The 15,686-nt window shown below is 34.0% G+C and overlaps 1 protein-coding gene across 7 annotated transcripts; it reads left to right on the plus strand.

Annotated features, from left to right (window-relative positions):
• Nucleotides 1–1,426: 1,426 nt before the first annotated feature.
• Nucleotides 1,427–15,484, plus strand: gh1 (growth hormone 1). 7 transcript variants are annotated; one of them, XM_087242450.1, is made up of 7 exons: nucleotides 1,427–1,725; nucleotides 2,602–2,868; nucleotides 8,486–8,572; nucleotides 10,349–10,488; nucleotides 10,563–10,679; nucleotides 12,975–13,136; nucleotides 14,770–15,484. In XM_087242450.1, the coding sequence occupies exons 4-7, from the start codon at nucleotides 10,474–10,476 to the stop codon at nucleotides 14,971–14,973; spliced, it is 498 nt and encodes a 165-aa protein (XP_087098576.1). In that variant the 5' UTR covers nucleotides 1,427–1,725; nucleotides 2,602–2,868; nucleotides 8,486–8,572; nucleotides 10,349–10,473; the 3' UTR covers nucleotides 14,974–15,484.
• Nucleotides 15,485–15,686: the final 202 nt, after the last annotated feature.

Here is a 15,686-nt window from a genome sequence, read left to right on the forward strand (position 1 = left end):
CTTTACCAGGGGGAGCTCTCGAGACCTTCCTTTATATAGTTATTGACCAGGCGGGAGCCCTGGGCTCTGTTATCTCCGAGCTCAGGGTTCTTCCCAGGACAGCATGTCAAACCTGCTATTAGCGTCAAGCATATTTAAGTGTCAACTCTTGAAGCTAAACTGTAAAAACAGTGTAACATCCATAATTGTACAGTTTATTTCCGGCAGCTGGGGTGCTGTAAAAAGTGGTTGTTAAATTACAGAGATTTACCGTAAAATAACAGACATTAAATTACAGAAATTTACTTAAATTTAAATTTCTCCCAAAATTCAACCTGTGTTATTTCACAGTAAATTTCTGTATTTTGTGGCTGTTATTTCTTTTTTTTTTTTTACGGCATCCCAGCTGGCAGAAATAAGCTGTAAAATTACTAATTGTTTTTTTTACAGTGTATGGTTAGTGTTGCAAATCATGGTTGATTTGTGGTTGTTCAGTTGTCTGTGAAAATGTAAAGCTTTTCATATAGGGACTTCACAGATGAAGACCTTTACCCTCTACAGTGGAATGAGCGAACACAGAAACATATTTCTTCAAAGAAAACTGTAAGTTGTATTTTGTTACATTTTTATTTATTCTGATTTCTTTATAAGTTGTGTGCTTTTCCTGACTGAGTACTTGCATCATTCCCTCACCTTCGTTTAGACAAATGTGCTGCAAATTAAAAAAAAACAAAAACACTCACAAATTAAACGCATCATCAGTATTAAATTCTCACAACACATGCAAATACAGAAATGCATTGCAAATAGCGCAGAACCTAGACATCCAGAACTTTCAGGAGAACTTGGCGAGTCCATAATGGCTCCTGTAAATAGGACAAAATGTCCCGGAAATGGAGTCGCTTTCCCAAGCTGGTTGTGTTTTTCTATATTTATTCTTGCAGTGCTCTTGCGCTCTCTCAGTCATCATATACAAATTATTTTTCTTGGACCACTAAAGAGAATTATAGTTAAATCCAAATAATGGCAGACTCTTTTAAAAATTACTCAAAAGTATAATAGGATTGTTCCATACATGTGCAGAATACTTCCACTGTAATTCATGTGTTGTAAAATAAAGTTCAGCGATGAACCAACCAAGACATTATTTATTATTCAAAAAAAAATGTGCCATTGATGGTTCATGAGACTTTTAGCATGGCATTATCACTTTTGAGTAAATAGACTCTTTAATAGGTAGACTATTTTAGGCTATATCTAAGTATAGTTTTGTTAAATATAGCTTGGCTATTTGTTTTACACAGTAAATATCTGTATTATAATTTCTAACCTGCAGTTTTTCATTTTCTACTTTTATGTCCTGTCCACATAGCAAACACACGCCACCCTGTGGTCAAAATAGATTAGATTTATGGCGGTGTTCTGGATCTAGACTGTAGACAGCAGTGCTTTACTGTGACAGCATACAGTACACACACAGCAGTACACTGTTAGGGGCAAGGGAGAAGTCTTATAGCTTAGTAAAAAAAATATTTTAAGGTGAAACGTGGCTTCTGTAAGACATTAGTGACTCTTTCTCACGTTCTCTTTCTCTCCCTCAGGCATACACACACAAGGTCACATTGCCCTCGCAGGACGTAGCCTAGAAGTGCTCCGGCATCCTCTGGATCACAGCCGCCGGAGTTCCATGCATACAAATGAGGTCAGGGGTCAGCAGTGAAGCGTGACCTGCAGGACAGACAGACGGTCAGTGTGTTCACCGCTTCTCCTTCACCCTGATGAGTGCAAGCCGACTGGTGTTAATGTACTCATTCATTTTTACTGACTGACCCGGTTAGGGCCGCTTAAAATAAACTCTCATTATTTGTATAATCGAATATTCAGGCAATCGTTTTTACATGTTGGGAACAAATTACAGCAAGTATAAGTTTGTTAGAATTAGTTTAACATTTGCTGAATACTTTAAAAGCATTTAGGAATCTTGCTTTGTGTTAACGTAAATCCTTACCCTGAAATCAGAGGTCGTATATTTGTTAATGTTCATTAATGAACTTAAATGAACTATTTCTTTTTCTTAGTAGAAATGCTTGGTAGTGCATACCAAATGTACTTCAAATGAGACCTATTTAACTGTCTTATTTTGTTATTACATTAGCTATTGACAAAATCTTAATGTTTTTCTTTTTTCTTTTTGGAGATTGTTAGTAGACCAGAATAAGTTGGACCAATTGAAAAAGTTCACATATACTTGCTAAGTTACCTAATGCATCCTGTGGGACCATCAAAACATGATATTAAACTGTAAAATAATGCTCTAAAGACCAAGTTACTTGGGGTCAAAGTAAATGATACCTACGTTTATTATTTCTGATTTGGGTTTTAATTTTAGGACTCGTCTATACATGATTTTAAAGAATTGCCTGACACACAACTTCACACAACATCAATATGTCAGGAACATTTGTCCCAACCATCACAGATTTGGCGTACATTAGGTAACTTCTCTGAACAAACATGTAGGAGGAGTTTCATTAACTGTAATGACCAGTACTGTACACTATGCTTAGCGCTGTCAGGACGGCACACTTGACCGGCGCAACATTTAGTTTGCTTCCTTTGCAGGCTGGAAGGGAATGTGAACGGCCTCTCGGGGGATTCGGCCTTCATGCAAGCTAAGGAAGTAAAGGAGAAGCTCGTCCCATCAACGACTGGAGCCTCCAAAAGCAAAGAAGCCGCAGCTGCCCAGAGAGATGCAACATGAGACCAGTGGAGGCCTGTGATGAGCAGCCTGTGGAATTGGAGAGCGGGTGCGATGGAGTCAGTGCGTTCCAGGGAAGATGTGTAACATTGCCTGCTTTGAAACTGGAGTTGACGAGAAGTGGGAACAAGGTGGAGTTTGCTTTAAAGGAAGAGGGTTACTTGTGCAGCTCATAAAGATCCCGGAACCATTTAAGGGCAACTTAATGGCTGAGAGTGCAGTCAATGGACTGTTTCCTCTTGGTGTTATTATTTGTATATTTTCAGACATCATTAAGACCCTCGGTTCATCACACTACTGTATGTTACTTTACGGGAGCTCTCTGAGCATCACACAAGTTGTGCTATTCAAAGAACGAATCCATGTAAAAATGGATGGTTCACCTCAAAATTGAAAATCCATAATAATTTACTCACAATTTACTTGTTTCAAACCTTTATCTTTGAGTCGTTTTCCTCTGTTAAATATGAAATAAGGTATTATGAAGAAGTCTGGAAACCTGTAATCACTGCTTAATATTATGGAAGTCAGTGTCTACACATTTTCAGCTTTTAAAAAATTATGTGTTCAACAGAGGAAGGAAACTACTAAAGGTTTAAAACCATTTCAGGGTGGGTTGTGAGTAAATTGTAATTTTTGGGTGCATATTTGGATATTTCCCTTTAATGCTCTTTACTAATGAGCAAAAGAAGAGAATATAGATTACAGCTATTATCATCTGTTTAACGAAGCAAAGAATGAATACCTTATTTTGGTGCGTTTTTCCACAAATGTCGCTTAACAATCATGCGTTTGGTCAGAATGTGGAGAATAGATTTACAACTCACTATCTACACAACAACTTTGCAGTGTACATTTTACTCCACAGGTGTTGAATTTAAAACTTTTCTGTTGTATATTTGAGTCCCACCCGCCAAGTGCCCAGGTTACACTTTCATAAGTGTTGAATATATACACCTCTGCAGTGCAATATATAATTCACTTAAGAGTGTAAAAATGCACACCAAATTTTTAACATCTGCTGGGCAAATTGTCCAGTGTATATACAGTTGCATTTAGAATTATTAGCCCCCCTTTGATTCTTTTTTCTTTATTTAATATTTTCCAAATTATGTTTAACAGTGCAAGGAAATTTTTACAGTATGTCTGATAATATATTTTCTTCTGGCTAAAGTCTTATTTGTTTTATTTCAGTTAGAATAAAAGCAGTTTTTAATTTTTTAAACGCCATTTTAAGGTCAAATTTATTAGCTCCTTTAAGCTATATTGTTTTTTAATAGTCTACAGAACACATCGTCGTTATACAATAACATTCCTAATTACCCTAACCTGCCTAGTTAACTTAATTAACCCAGTTAAGCCTTTAAATGTCACTTTAGGTTATATAGAAGTGTCTTGAAAAATATCTAGTAAAATTTGATTTACTGTCATCATGGCAAAGATCAAATAAATCAGTTCAAAGAAACGAGTTGTTAAAACTGTTATGTTTGAAAATGTGTTGAAAAAAAAATCTTCTCTCCATTAAACAGAAATTGATGAAAAAAATAAACAGGGGGCTAATAATTCAGGAGGTTTAATAATTCTGATTGCAACTATATAACCCCAGAGAAGTCCCACCAGCCCAGTGTGCAAGTTACACTTTCGAAAGTGTTTAATATATACACTTAAGCAGAGTAAATAATTTTACACTAAGAGTGCAAAAACTGTATACTAGATTAAATGCTTTATCACCACTGCCAGGTCATATTTAGCGTTTTCTTTAAACAGACATGGATAAAAGTTAACATTTTCTCCACATAAATTTCACAATGGAAAGTGTATCTGGATATTTTAACACTCTGGAATGATACAATTAATAACATTATAAATAAATTGACAATAAAATGTCAACTAACTCTTTTCTGTTGCCTGGCTAAAATGAGTGTTTAATAGTTTAATTTAATCCAGATCATCATTAATAATAGTATATACACTTGGAATTTAACACTATAACATTACAGAGGTTTACACTTGAAATTCAACACCTCAAAATTTGCTGTGTACCCTTCTATGTATTTGAAAAAAAATAAAAAATGAAAAATTGTGGCCCAAATTACGTTTAAATAGTATTCCACTAAAGTTTCCTGGATGGTTTGCTATTTCCTTCAAATTCACTTTTTCTTTCCCCAAAAAGTTCATACTTTTACGACTCAGCACATAAGCATGTCCACTTGTGATTGTATTGATGTCAAAGGTCATCGTTCACTGTGTACTTAAACAGGTGGAATCAGGTACTGCCTCTTTAAGAATGCTAAGCATTCTTAATTTATTATTAGAGTTTAAGACCCCGACTTACTAACGAAGCCAAAGGTAAAAATAAAACGAGAACCAGTGTGTTAAGAGAGAGGATGATATTCAGTGAGATGCGGAAGGGGTAAACTTGTTTAAATGTTTCCGGTATGTAAAGCCGCCTGCATAGATATGAGATCAGAGCAGCTTTGCACTGAACCACCTTAACATGAGATGACAACATTATTAGTAGAGTTAACGGTGTGATAAAGCTAGATGTAAGCATAGACTGCAGAACTTTAATACTTTTATTAGCATTTCAAGTTGCTAAAATGGTAAAATCCAGAAATTTTCAGTACGACAATTAGCTACTTCCTGTAAATGGACGAGACAATATTTTATTAGTCGCAAACTGAATGTTTTTGAGCATCTAAAGTAACCAAAAGCGGCGTTAAAATGCGCAACTCTCCCCAAGTTCATATGATGTAGCTATTTCAGAGATTTAAGGTAATAGATGTTGAGTTTATTGGTGCCCTCTGGTGTTTAGAAATGTAATGACTAGCAAAGTTATTAGCTTGTTCTCATAATTCATGCTCTTACTGTTGGTTTTTGACGGAACCAGCTGACAGGGCTTCTTCAGGGTGTATTGACTGACGGTACAGTCATCAGAAATGGCACATATGAACAGCTGAAGCATCTCGAGGGCTTTTCTCTTTCACCTGCATCATTCTGACTGCAACCACATGGTGGAAATATAACTCACAATTTCTCAATGCTTTCACCTTCTCCTGTTCGCTCTCTCTGTATGTGTTTTCCTGGCAATTAGATCTGAGACCAGATTCTGCAAAAAATAAATAAATAAATAAATAAATAAACGTCAGACTGGTTTTTGGTAAGATAAATGTGGCTAAAAGAATGATGCAGTGTTTGTGAATCTGGACCACAATAGGAGTCATAGTGTCAGTTTACATGATGAAATAATCTTTCAACTGATGTGTGGTTTGTATATTATTCAAAGACTACTGTTTTTTGACGACACTACTGTTTGATGAACTAGTATGTCAAAACAATAATAAAATATATAAAGTATATATATATTAAAAAAATATATATATAAAGAGAGAGAGAGAGAGAGAAAGAAAGAGAGCCATTTATTCTCTATACAGAGAATTAAATCATTTACATTTAGAGTAGATTTGGGGTCTCTGTCAAGTTCATGTGTGAAAGAGAAGTGTTACACACATGTTGTCTGCTATATGGAATGCCAAAACTTTGAAGCTCATTATCCCAAAATCATTCAGAACGCAGATAGAACCTTATAATTCCAAGGGGACGTAATGCTGTACAAGTATTGTTCATTCTCATGTTAGTAAATAAATCAACTAGACTTATTGTAAAGTGTGACCAATTATTCATTATCTACATTATAAGCAAAATATATATTGTTATGTAGTAAATATGGTACCATTCACCATGTTCTGTACTGGTAGTCTTGTTGTAATGTTTTATCTATTTCATTATTTAACTTCAACTGCAGAACACGGCGCTACTCTTATAATGCCATAACCTGAAGTGACAGCAGCTCTAAGATTCAGGTAAACAGACTGTTCTCTGTTTTTCCGTGAAAGGGATTAAACTATTCATGTCACACTGACATTTCACAACCCCAAGACTGCTGAATATTAAACAGCTCTGAATAGGAAAATCCCCTCACATCCCACAGTGACAACAAACACGTATGACCTGATATCCTCTCATAATTATTGAAAACGTTTCCTTTCGGGAGAAGATGACACCAGTTACATTACACACGTCTTCTCATTACATAGACATTACATGAAACATTTGTGCCAACACTAACTTGTTTACAGATTAATTTGATTCGTAATGTCAATGACAAATAAATCCAACAAAAATATCTGAATTGATGGTAAGACATTTTCAGAATAGAAACATCTCAACATTATTTAACCTTTAATGTTATTTATTTATAGCAAAATGAGCAATTACTCTACAATAAATAATTAAATATAATTAGATTAGAAATTAGGTTTTTGCTGCTGCTTATATCTACTTAAATCCAAATTGTTTTACTATTTGTAATTATTGTTTTTTAAGTAAATTTTACCATTTTTTTCTACACAAATATTTTTTGCTACTTTTCTAATATAAGCAAAGTAAACAATTCCTTTTTGTTTGTTTGTTTGTTTGTTTGTTTGGTTGGGGTTTTTTTTTGGTGGTGGGGGGGGGGGGTCAACTCTATCTTCAATCCACTTGAAATTGTTAAAACAATTAAGTTAACTTAATCGATTTGTGTTGAAGCAACATGAAGGAATCATGCGGAACCGGGCATTATTTACAGTGTACATTATGGATAACTGTGTTTTAAAAAGGCATAACAGTTGACAAAATACTGATAGATAAAGCAAGTAACTTGCTTAAAGTGATGTCAGTTCCTCTGGCGGGAAACTCTGAAAGGCACTGAGGCATTTCATTTGTTCTAATATCATTAATTTGTGCAAAATGTTTAGAATAAAGCACATATAGCACATTTCATACACAGTGGCAATACAAAGTGCTTTACATAAACAAGAAGAAAAAAAGACAAGAAATAAAAGATAATAAAAATGATTAAAAACAGATTAAAATGTGTTAAAACAGGTTGAATGAAAAAGAAAAGAAAGACATAATAGTGAGATCTGTGGGACGTAGAACAGTGCTCATTCATTAAAGGCACAGCTAAACAGATGTGTTTTCAGTCTTGATTTGAATGTGCCTAATGTTGGAGCACATCTGATCCTTTCTGGAAGCTGATTCCAGCAGTGAGGGGCATAGTACATCGATTTGTGTTGGGTCAACATGAAGGAATTAAGTTAACCTATTTGTTTTTACAAATTTAAGTGGATTAAATATAAAACAATTAAGTTGTCCCAGCGAAATCTCAAGAATTGTGTTGTTTCCACTCATTTTAAATAAGTAGTTTGAACAAGTGTTTTATTTTCATTCATGCATTTTCTTTTCGACTTAGTCCCTTTAGAAATCTGGGGTCGCCACAGCAGAATGAACCACCAACTTATCCAGCATGTTTTCCAGCTGCAACCCATCACTGGGAAATATCCATACACACTCATTCACACACATACACTACGGCAAATTTAGTTTATTCAAATCACATGCCTTTGGACTTGTGGGGGAAACCGGAGCACCCGTAGGAAACCCACATGCACACAGGGAGAACATGCTAACTCCACACAGAAATGCCAAATAACCCAGCCGAAGCTCGAACCAGCGACTTTCTTGCTGTAAGGCGATTGTCCTACCCACTGCGCCACCGTGATGCCTGTGTTTCATATTTTAAAAATTAATATAATAATTATTTTAGAAAAAGAATGTAATCTTGCCTGAATTGAAAAAAAAAGAGACTTTTGCTGCTTGTTTAAATAGTAAATAACCACAGAAATGTATTCTTGTTTTAATCAGCAAGTTGAAGACAAATGAGATGCTGTGATTTACTGCCTGCTTTTCCACCTGGGAGAATCATCTCGGGAGCTCATTGAAGACTACCAGGTACATTAAAATGTCTAAATTACTTTTTACTTTGGATATGGTTATGGTTATGGTATGGTTCTTTTATTATTAAAGACAAGTTAGTATATGGTGATGCAGTGGCACAGTAGGTAGTGCTGTCACCTCACAGCAAGAAGGTCGCTGAATCGCTGGTTTGAGTCTCGGCTGGGTCAGTTGAAGTTTCTGTGTGCATATTTTCCCTGCGTTCACGTGGGTTTCCTTTGGGTTCTCCGGTTTCCTCCACAGTCCAAAGACATGTGGTACAGGTGAATTGGGTTGGCTAAATTGGCCGTTGTGTATGAGTGTGTGGATGTTTCCCAGAGATGGGTTGCGGCAGGAAGGGCATCCGCTGTGTAAAAACATGCTGGATAAGTTGGCGGTTCATTCTGCTGTGGTGACCCCGGATTAATAAAGGGACTAAGCCGAAAAGAAAATGAATGAATGAATGAATGAAGTTAGTATATTTATCCCCCAATATTGTAAGTTTTGGCTAACTTTTAAAAACTTTAATCACTTTATGCAACAGATCTTAACATCAATACAATCTATTATAGCAAAAAGCAAGAGATAACATTGATATATGACCCCCATCATTCTGTCTGAGGGGACTTTTTTAACTTGTTTAATGTAAAGTTTAATTCAAATTAATAGAAATGTCTGGCAAGGCAAGTTGCAATGTATCACAAATTATATAAAATAACATTTGTATGTAAAGTTTACTCAGGATAACTAAATAAGATAACTAGGACTATTTAATAAAAAATTAATCTATAATATATTTAAAGGTACGACTTAAATTTTACAAACAAAAAGTCAATAACATTTACTTACAATTCCCAAGTAAACTTAACATTTCTAATTAAATGTACTAATAATTATGTTTAGTCTTTTACTTGGCAAAACTTTGAAGATTTACTAGCCTTTGCTGAATGAAAAAAAGTAAACCCTACTCTTCATTTTTTTACAATCTACCTATATAAAATTGAGTTTAAACAACACAATTCTTCATTTTTTTTTTTGGGGGGGGTGGACAACTTAATTGTTTTATGTTTAATTTACTTAAATTTGTAAAACCATTAAATTAAATTAGTTGTTAATCGTTACTAAATCTTTTTCAATTGATACAAACATTTTCAATCATATTCTGTCAATAAAACAATGCTCTTTTTTCTTTTCTGTGAAAAAAATACAATAAAAGGGTATGACAAAAAAAGTTATACAAAGTTTAGCACATGATTTTTAGTCAGTTTGATGGATGTTCATTGAGATAACTTTAAAAGTTAGTGTAATCCGACTAAAAATCCATGCTAAAAAAAAAGGCAGCAAGTGTAGTGGCAACATCATCCTGGAGTCATGGAAATAGCCATACACATAAATGACCGGAACCACAACACTATCCTATGGTGTCTAAATACACAATGCATATTAATGTAAAGCTCACATGGAAAAATCTCATGTTTCTGGATAAAATGAATCTAAAACACGTTCATGCCACATATAAATATCAGTACACCTGAGCCAGAAAAACAAACATTTACCAACCTTCAATCAAGAACGAGTTTGTCTATCTTGGACAAAATGGCTAGAGGTATGTCTGTAGTGTAGTGCACTTTATTTGTAGCATACCATTGATGATTATATCTCATTATGCTTTATTTTTTGCTTACATGCTTTACTTTTTTTACTGTTCAGATTTATTGGATCTTATTTTAAAACAACAGTTTTGATTATGGTTTGATCTTGATTGCGTTGTTTAATATCTGTGTTGTCTTCTAGCATTGGTGCTGTTGCAGTTGGTGGTGGTTAGTTTGCTGGTGAATCAGGGGAAAGCCTCCGAAAACCAGCGGCTCTTCAACAACGCAGTCATCCGTGTGCAACACCTTCACCAGCTGGCTGCAAAAATGATTAACGACTTTGTAAGTTTCATTCAAATCCCTTCAGAACTAGTTGATGCACCCTCTCATGCAACAATTTGCTATTTGTTATACAGGAGGAAGGTCTTATGCCTGAGGAACGCAGACAGTTGAGTAAAATCTTCCCTCTGTCGTTCTGCAACTCTGACTCCATCGAGACGCCGACGGGAAAAGATGAAACGCAAAAAAGCTCTGTGAGTTAACAATATGCTTCATTAAACAAATATATAATTGTTGAACAAATGGTGCTTCATAAAAATGTTAACACTTTGGTTTAAGTATTAATTCTCACTATTAGTGGCTTATTACCTGCCTATTATTAATATGTTGCTGTTTATTAGTACTTTTAAGTACATATTCTGCACGATCTGATCCTGCAAATCCAAGCCAATACCTCAACCCAAGTACAACATTACTAACTGCTCATGATCAGCAAATTATATACTTTGTTAAAATTTTTGTAAATAATATTTAACTGTAATATAAACTGTATTTTGCTGTATTTTAAAGTCGCATTGTGAAAATGACTGTATATTTCACAGTAAAGATATACAGACAATTCTGTAAAAACTTACAGTATAAAACAAGATAAATTGTGTTGCATTTGTAAGTACACTACTTTTGCTGTAATTGATTTACAGAAAGTAACTGGCAAACTGCTGCCAACAAGTTACTGAAGTTATCTAAAGGAAATTGTTAGTTAGTTAGTTAGTTAGTTAGTTAGTTAGTTAGTTAGTTAGTTAGTTAGTTAGTTAGTTAGTTAGTTAGTTAGTTAGTTAGTTAGTTAGTTAGTTTACTAGATTTATCCCTTATTTAGAAGTTTAATTTGCAGCATACATCAACGGGGAGATTTATATAAATAGATGAGTTTTAAACCCAAGGTGGTACTAATCTAAATAAATATCCAGTCTGAGCATCAACTACCACTTAGAGAGGAGGAATTTAAAATCTTTATTGGTTGAGGGATGAATTATATAAATTAATATGAATTATTTTGACCTATTCCTTACACATCACATCCAGTGACACAATACCGTCAACCTGATGGTAACAAAATTAGGAGTTTGTTAAGCTAAAAGTCACGGTTTGTTAATTGTACCTGAAAATAATGTGTGAAACAAAAAAAAAAGATTCTTGATATTAATATAGCAATGTGTCCTTTAATTTTTTTTATTTCATTTATATCCCAAGGAGACAAAGTTAAAAAAGACAGAACATATATTTATGAACATATATATATATATATATATATATATATATATATATATATATATATATATATATATATATATATATATTCATAAATATATGTTTTGTCTTTTTTAACTTTGTCTCCTTGGGATATAAATGAAATGTATAATTTAAATTATAATTTGTTTATTATATATAAAGAGATGGTAACAAACATGTCAATGGAAAAAATAACTTGTATATTAAGAAATAAATGCATAATTTTGTAAAGAGATTTTGGACCTTTTATGTTGTTTTTAAAAGTTAGTGAAGTTGGAAATGTTTGACTAGAAGATTAGTAAAAGAGGTGATATTCTGATGTAAAATACTGAGAAGACTTTAGTTTTGTTTGTTCATTTGTTTGCTTGTTAGTTTATGTTATATCTGGAACATGGAAATGTGTATGTACGTGTTAAAATATAATAGAAAGGTATTGGAAAAAGAAATGTTTGACCGTTAAAACCAACATGCAGTCAAAGTGCAACATTAGATTAGAGTACATACATGCAAGCCTTTAATGTTTTTGCTGTTTTCACACAATTCAATTTTATATTTTGCTCTTAAATTGCTCATAAATCATATACATTTTTGCAATTTATTTTACATGTTGAAGATGCAAAACATGCTAAATAAAAAAGTGTCAAAACAATCAATTCATAATTATCGATATAAAGGATTTATAAAATATTTTAAATTGATTTCCTTTTTAATAATAGAGCATTTGTAAATGTATTATCGTACACAGTCAACACTTTTGTGTTTAAAGACCAATTATTGCCAGCATAAAGAGAAGATTTTTTCAACACATTTCTAAACATAATAGTTTTAAATAATAAATAATATTTGACTTGATATTTTTCAAGACACTTCTATACAGCTTAAAGTGACATTTAAAGGCTTAACTAGGTTAGTTAGGTTAATTAGGCTGGTTAGGGTAATTAGGCAAGTTATTGTATAATGATGGTTTGTGCTATGGACTATCGAAAAAAAAAGGGGGGGGGCTAATAATTTTGACCTTAAAATGATTTTTAAAAATTTAAATCTGCTTTTATTCTAGCCAAAATGAAACAAATAAGACTTTCTCCAGAAGAAAAATATTATCAGACATGCTGTGAAAATTTCCTTGCTTATCTTTTGGGAAATATAAAAAAAAAAGAAATTTTTTTTAAAAGGGGGCTAATATTGTTGACTTCAACTGTGTGTGTGTGTCTGTATATATATCAACAGTGGTTCATCCTAAACATGTTCTCTTTTTTCAGATGTTGAAGCTGCTTCGTATCTCTTTCCGCCTCATTGAATCCTGGGAGTTTCCCAGCCAGACCTTGAGCTCCACTATCTCAAACAGCCTGACCATCGGAAACCCCAACCAAATCACTGAGAAACTGGCGGACCTGAAAATGGGCATCAGCGTGCTCATCAAGGTGAAGCGTACTGTGCAAGCTCACTTGCTCAAAGCTGATTTGTGTTCATCCATTTAAACTGCCAATGTCATGTCACCACCTGGGGGTGATGATTTCCAATAACTCATGCAAAGTTGCCAATGATTTGAACATTGCAAAACAATTAATCATTTTGGGAATCAGTTACTTGGAAAAACTCAAAACATTTCTCTCCAAATAATCGCATTAAAGTTACTTTCAAGGAGAGTTTGGTCACTCACAGCAGCCATATCTGCATCACCTCAGGACAACTATTTTGGGCTCACAAGAGCAAGTCATTTCTGTTTCAATGGAGAACAGCGGAATCTAACAAACTAAGAACTCACAATTAAATCATATATGGAATAATGTTAATCTGACCTAAATGTGTTTAGAAATCTGTATTTCAGGCCAGTACACAAAGGTAATCCTAAATGCTGTTTTTTAATGGGCGCTGATTTGACTTTACCAATTGCTGATTAGCTCCTTTCAGTGTTGAAACTTATAAAACAGTTGGTTGATAACCTAAACCTCATCTCGAAAGGTAGTTAAGCTACTGTTGAGCTACACTTAAAAATAAATGAATAAAAAAATAAATAAACGTAGGTTACAAGGTACTTCCTAAAATTAGCTAGTTACACCAAATCTCCTTTTTTATTTCACACAATTACAAAAGCATAATCATTCTTTTTAAGTTAAATATTTGGTACTTAAAACTGAAATACAATTATAATGTCAAAGTTCAATGTTCTATTACACAGCTTTCAAAATTCTCAGGGTGTCAAGAGTCAAAGTGCAACAAATGTTGCAGTAACAAAATAAAATGTAGCTAGCTACTGGAATAGCTACATTGTATCAATAGTAGCTGAGCTGATAACAACTACATTGTAGCTAAGCTACTGCCAAGCTACTGAAAAAAATGTATCTAATAGTTAAGCTCTAGTTATATAAGGTTTTTCTCCATCCATATTCTTTTTTCTTCAAAGAGGAAATAGACTTGCTTGTTAAACCCTTCTGTTTGCATCAATTCAACTCATTATAACAGTGTTTATAATGGAATCCATGAGGAAAAAAACTAATTAGTTATAATGTTGTATAGATAACTAGTCAAATAGAACCCAAAAGCTATGTGTAGACTCCTCTCTCAAAATACTGTAATATTGATAGTATTATATGCAATACGTAATACACCTTATAAGTGGTTGGTTTGGTTGTAAACTTATTAAGCTTAAACACCCTTGTGCAAAAAAAAAATACATACACACAACGTATATATATAAATAAATATATATATATATGTGTGTGTGTGTGTGTGTGTGTGTGTGTGTGTGTGTGTGTGTGTGTGTGTGTGTGTGTGTGTGTGTGTGTGTGTGTAAACCCACGTGAACATGGGGAGAACGTGCAAACTCCACTTAGAAATGCCAACTGACCCAGCCGGGGCTCGAACCAGCAACCCTCTTGCTGTAAGGGAATTGTGCTACCCACTGCGCCACCGTGCTGTCCTATATTTTTTTTATTTTATTTTTTTCACAAAGGTTTTAATTTTAAATCTATTACACTTCTGAGTATTTCCATGTGCAATATGATTAAGTCTTTGTATATTTCCCTGACATCCTTTGGCATTTGATTTGCACAGGGATGTCTCGATGGACAGCCAAATATGGATGACAACGACTCCCTGCCGTTGCCTTTTGAGGATTTCTACCTGACCGTAGGGGAGACCAGTCTCAGAGAGAGCTTTCGCCTGCTGGCCTGCTTCAAGAAGGACATGCACAAGGTGGAAACTTACCTGAGGGTTGCGAATTGCAGGAGATCTCTGGATTCCAACTGTACCCTGTAGAGGGCGCCAATGTATTGCTAGTCAAAGCCTGCTTTATCCTTTTCTGCAAATCTAAGACCAGTTTACATTATCAAAACATAAACTAATTATTATCTGGTCCTATATATGCAGAAAATATCAAGCAGGCATGGCTGGATCTGTACTTTATTTCCCTTCCATAAACCTTACACCTACCACCATTGTATTTATTCTTCTTATTGGGAAGTATTATCATTTCAAGATGTTCCTTAAAAACTTAAATATTGATTCTTATTTAATATCCGAACCTTATTCACAGTGGTGCTAAGCAATTTCTGGCGATATTTTCTTAAATGTGCCAAAATTGACTTAAATCAAAGTGCTAATATTGTGCTTTGGTGTATATTATATCTAAAACAGTTAAAGATTAGTGTTCAAAGGGTTCACTCCCAAATGTGTGAATGGAAACGTGTCTGTCTGATAGATTCTTCCCTTAATATTATCAACTCATCCTGTTCTATTCTAACTGTATCAATTAAAGTTTTAAAATGCATTCAGTGTGTCTTCTGTTCTGTATAACATGTTTGTGTCAGTTGTGTGTCTTATATCCACACATTGGGTATGTGGCAATTAACTTTTTAAAATTATTTTGTATAAACAACATGCAGTGACATAATGTAAACAATCTGTTATTTAAAGGGTAAATCCCCCTTAAATCAAATAAATATCGGTACTTTTCATCAGTGGTAAAAAAA

The sequence above is a fragment of the Danio rerio genome, chromosome 3, assembly GCF_052040795.2.
Source record: "Danio rerio strain M-AB ecotype USA chromosome 3, GRCz13ab, whole genome shotgun sequence".
In the NCBI taxonomy this organism is placed as follows: domain Eukaryota; kingdom Metazoa; phylum Chordata; class Actinopteri; order Cypriniformes; family Danionidae; genus Danio; species Danio rerio.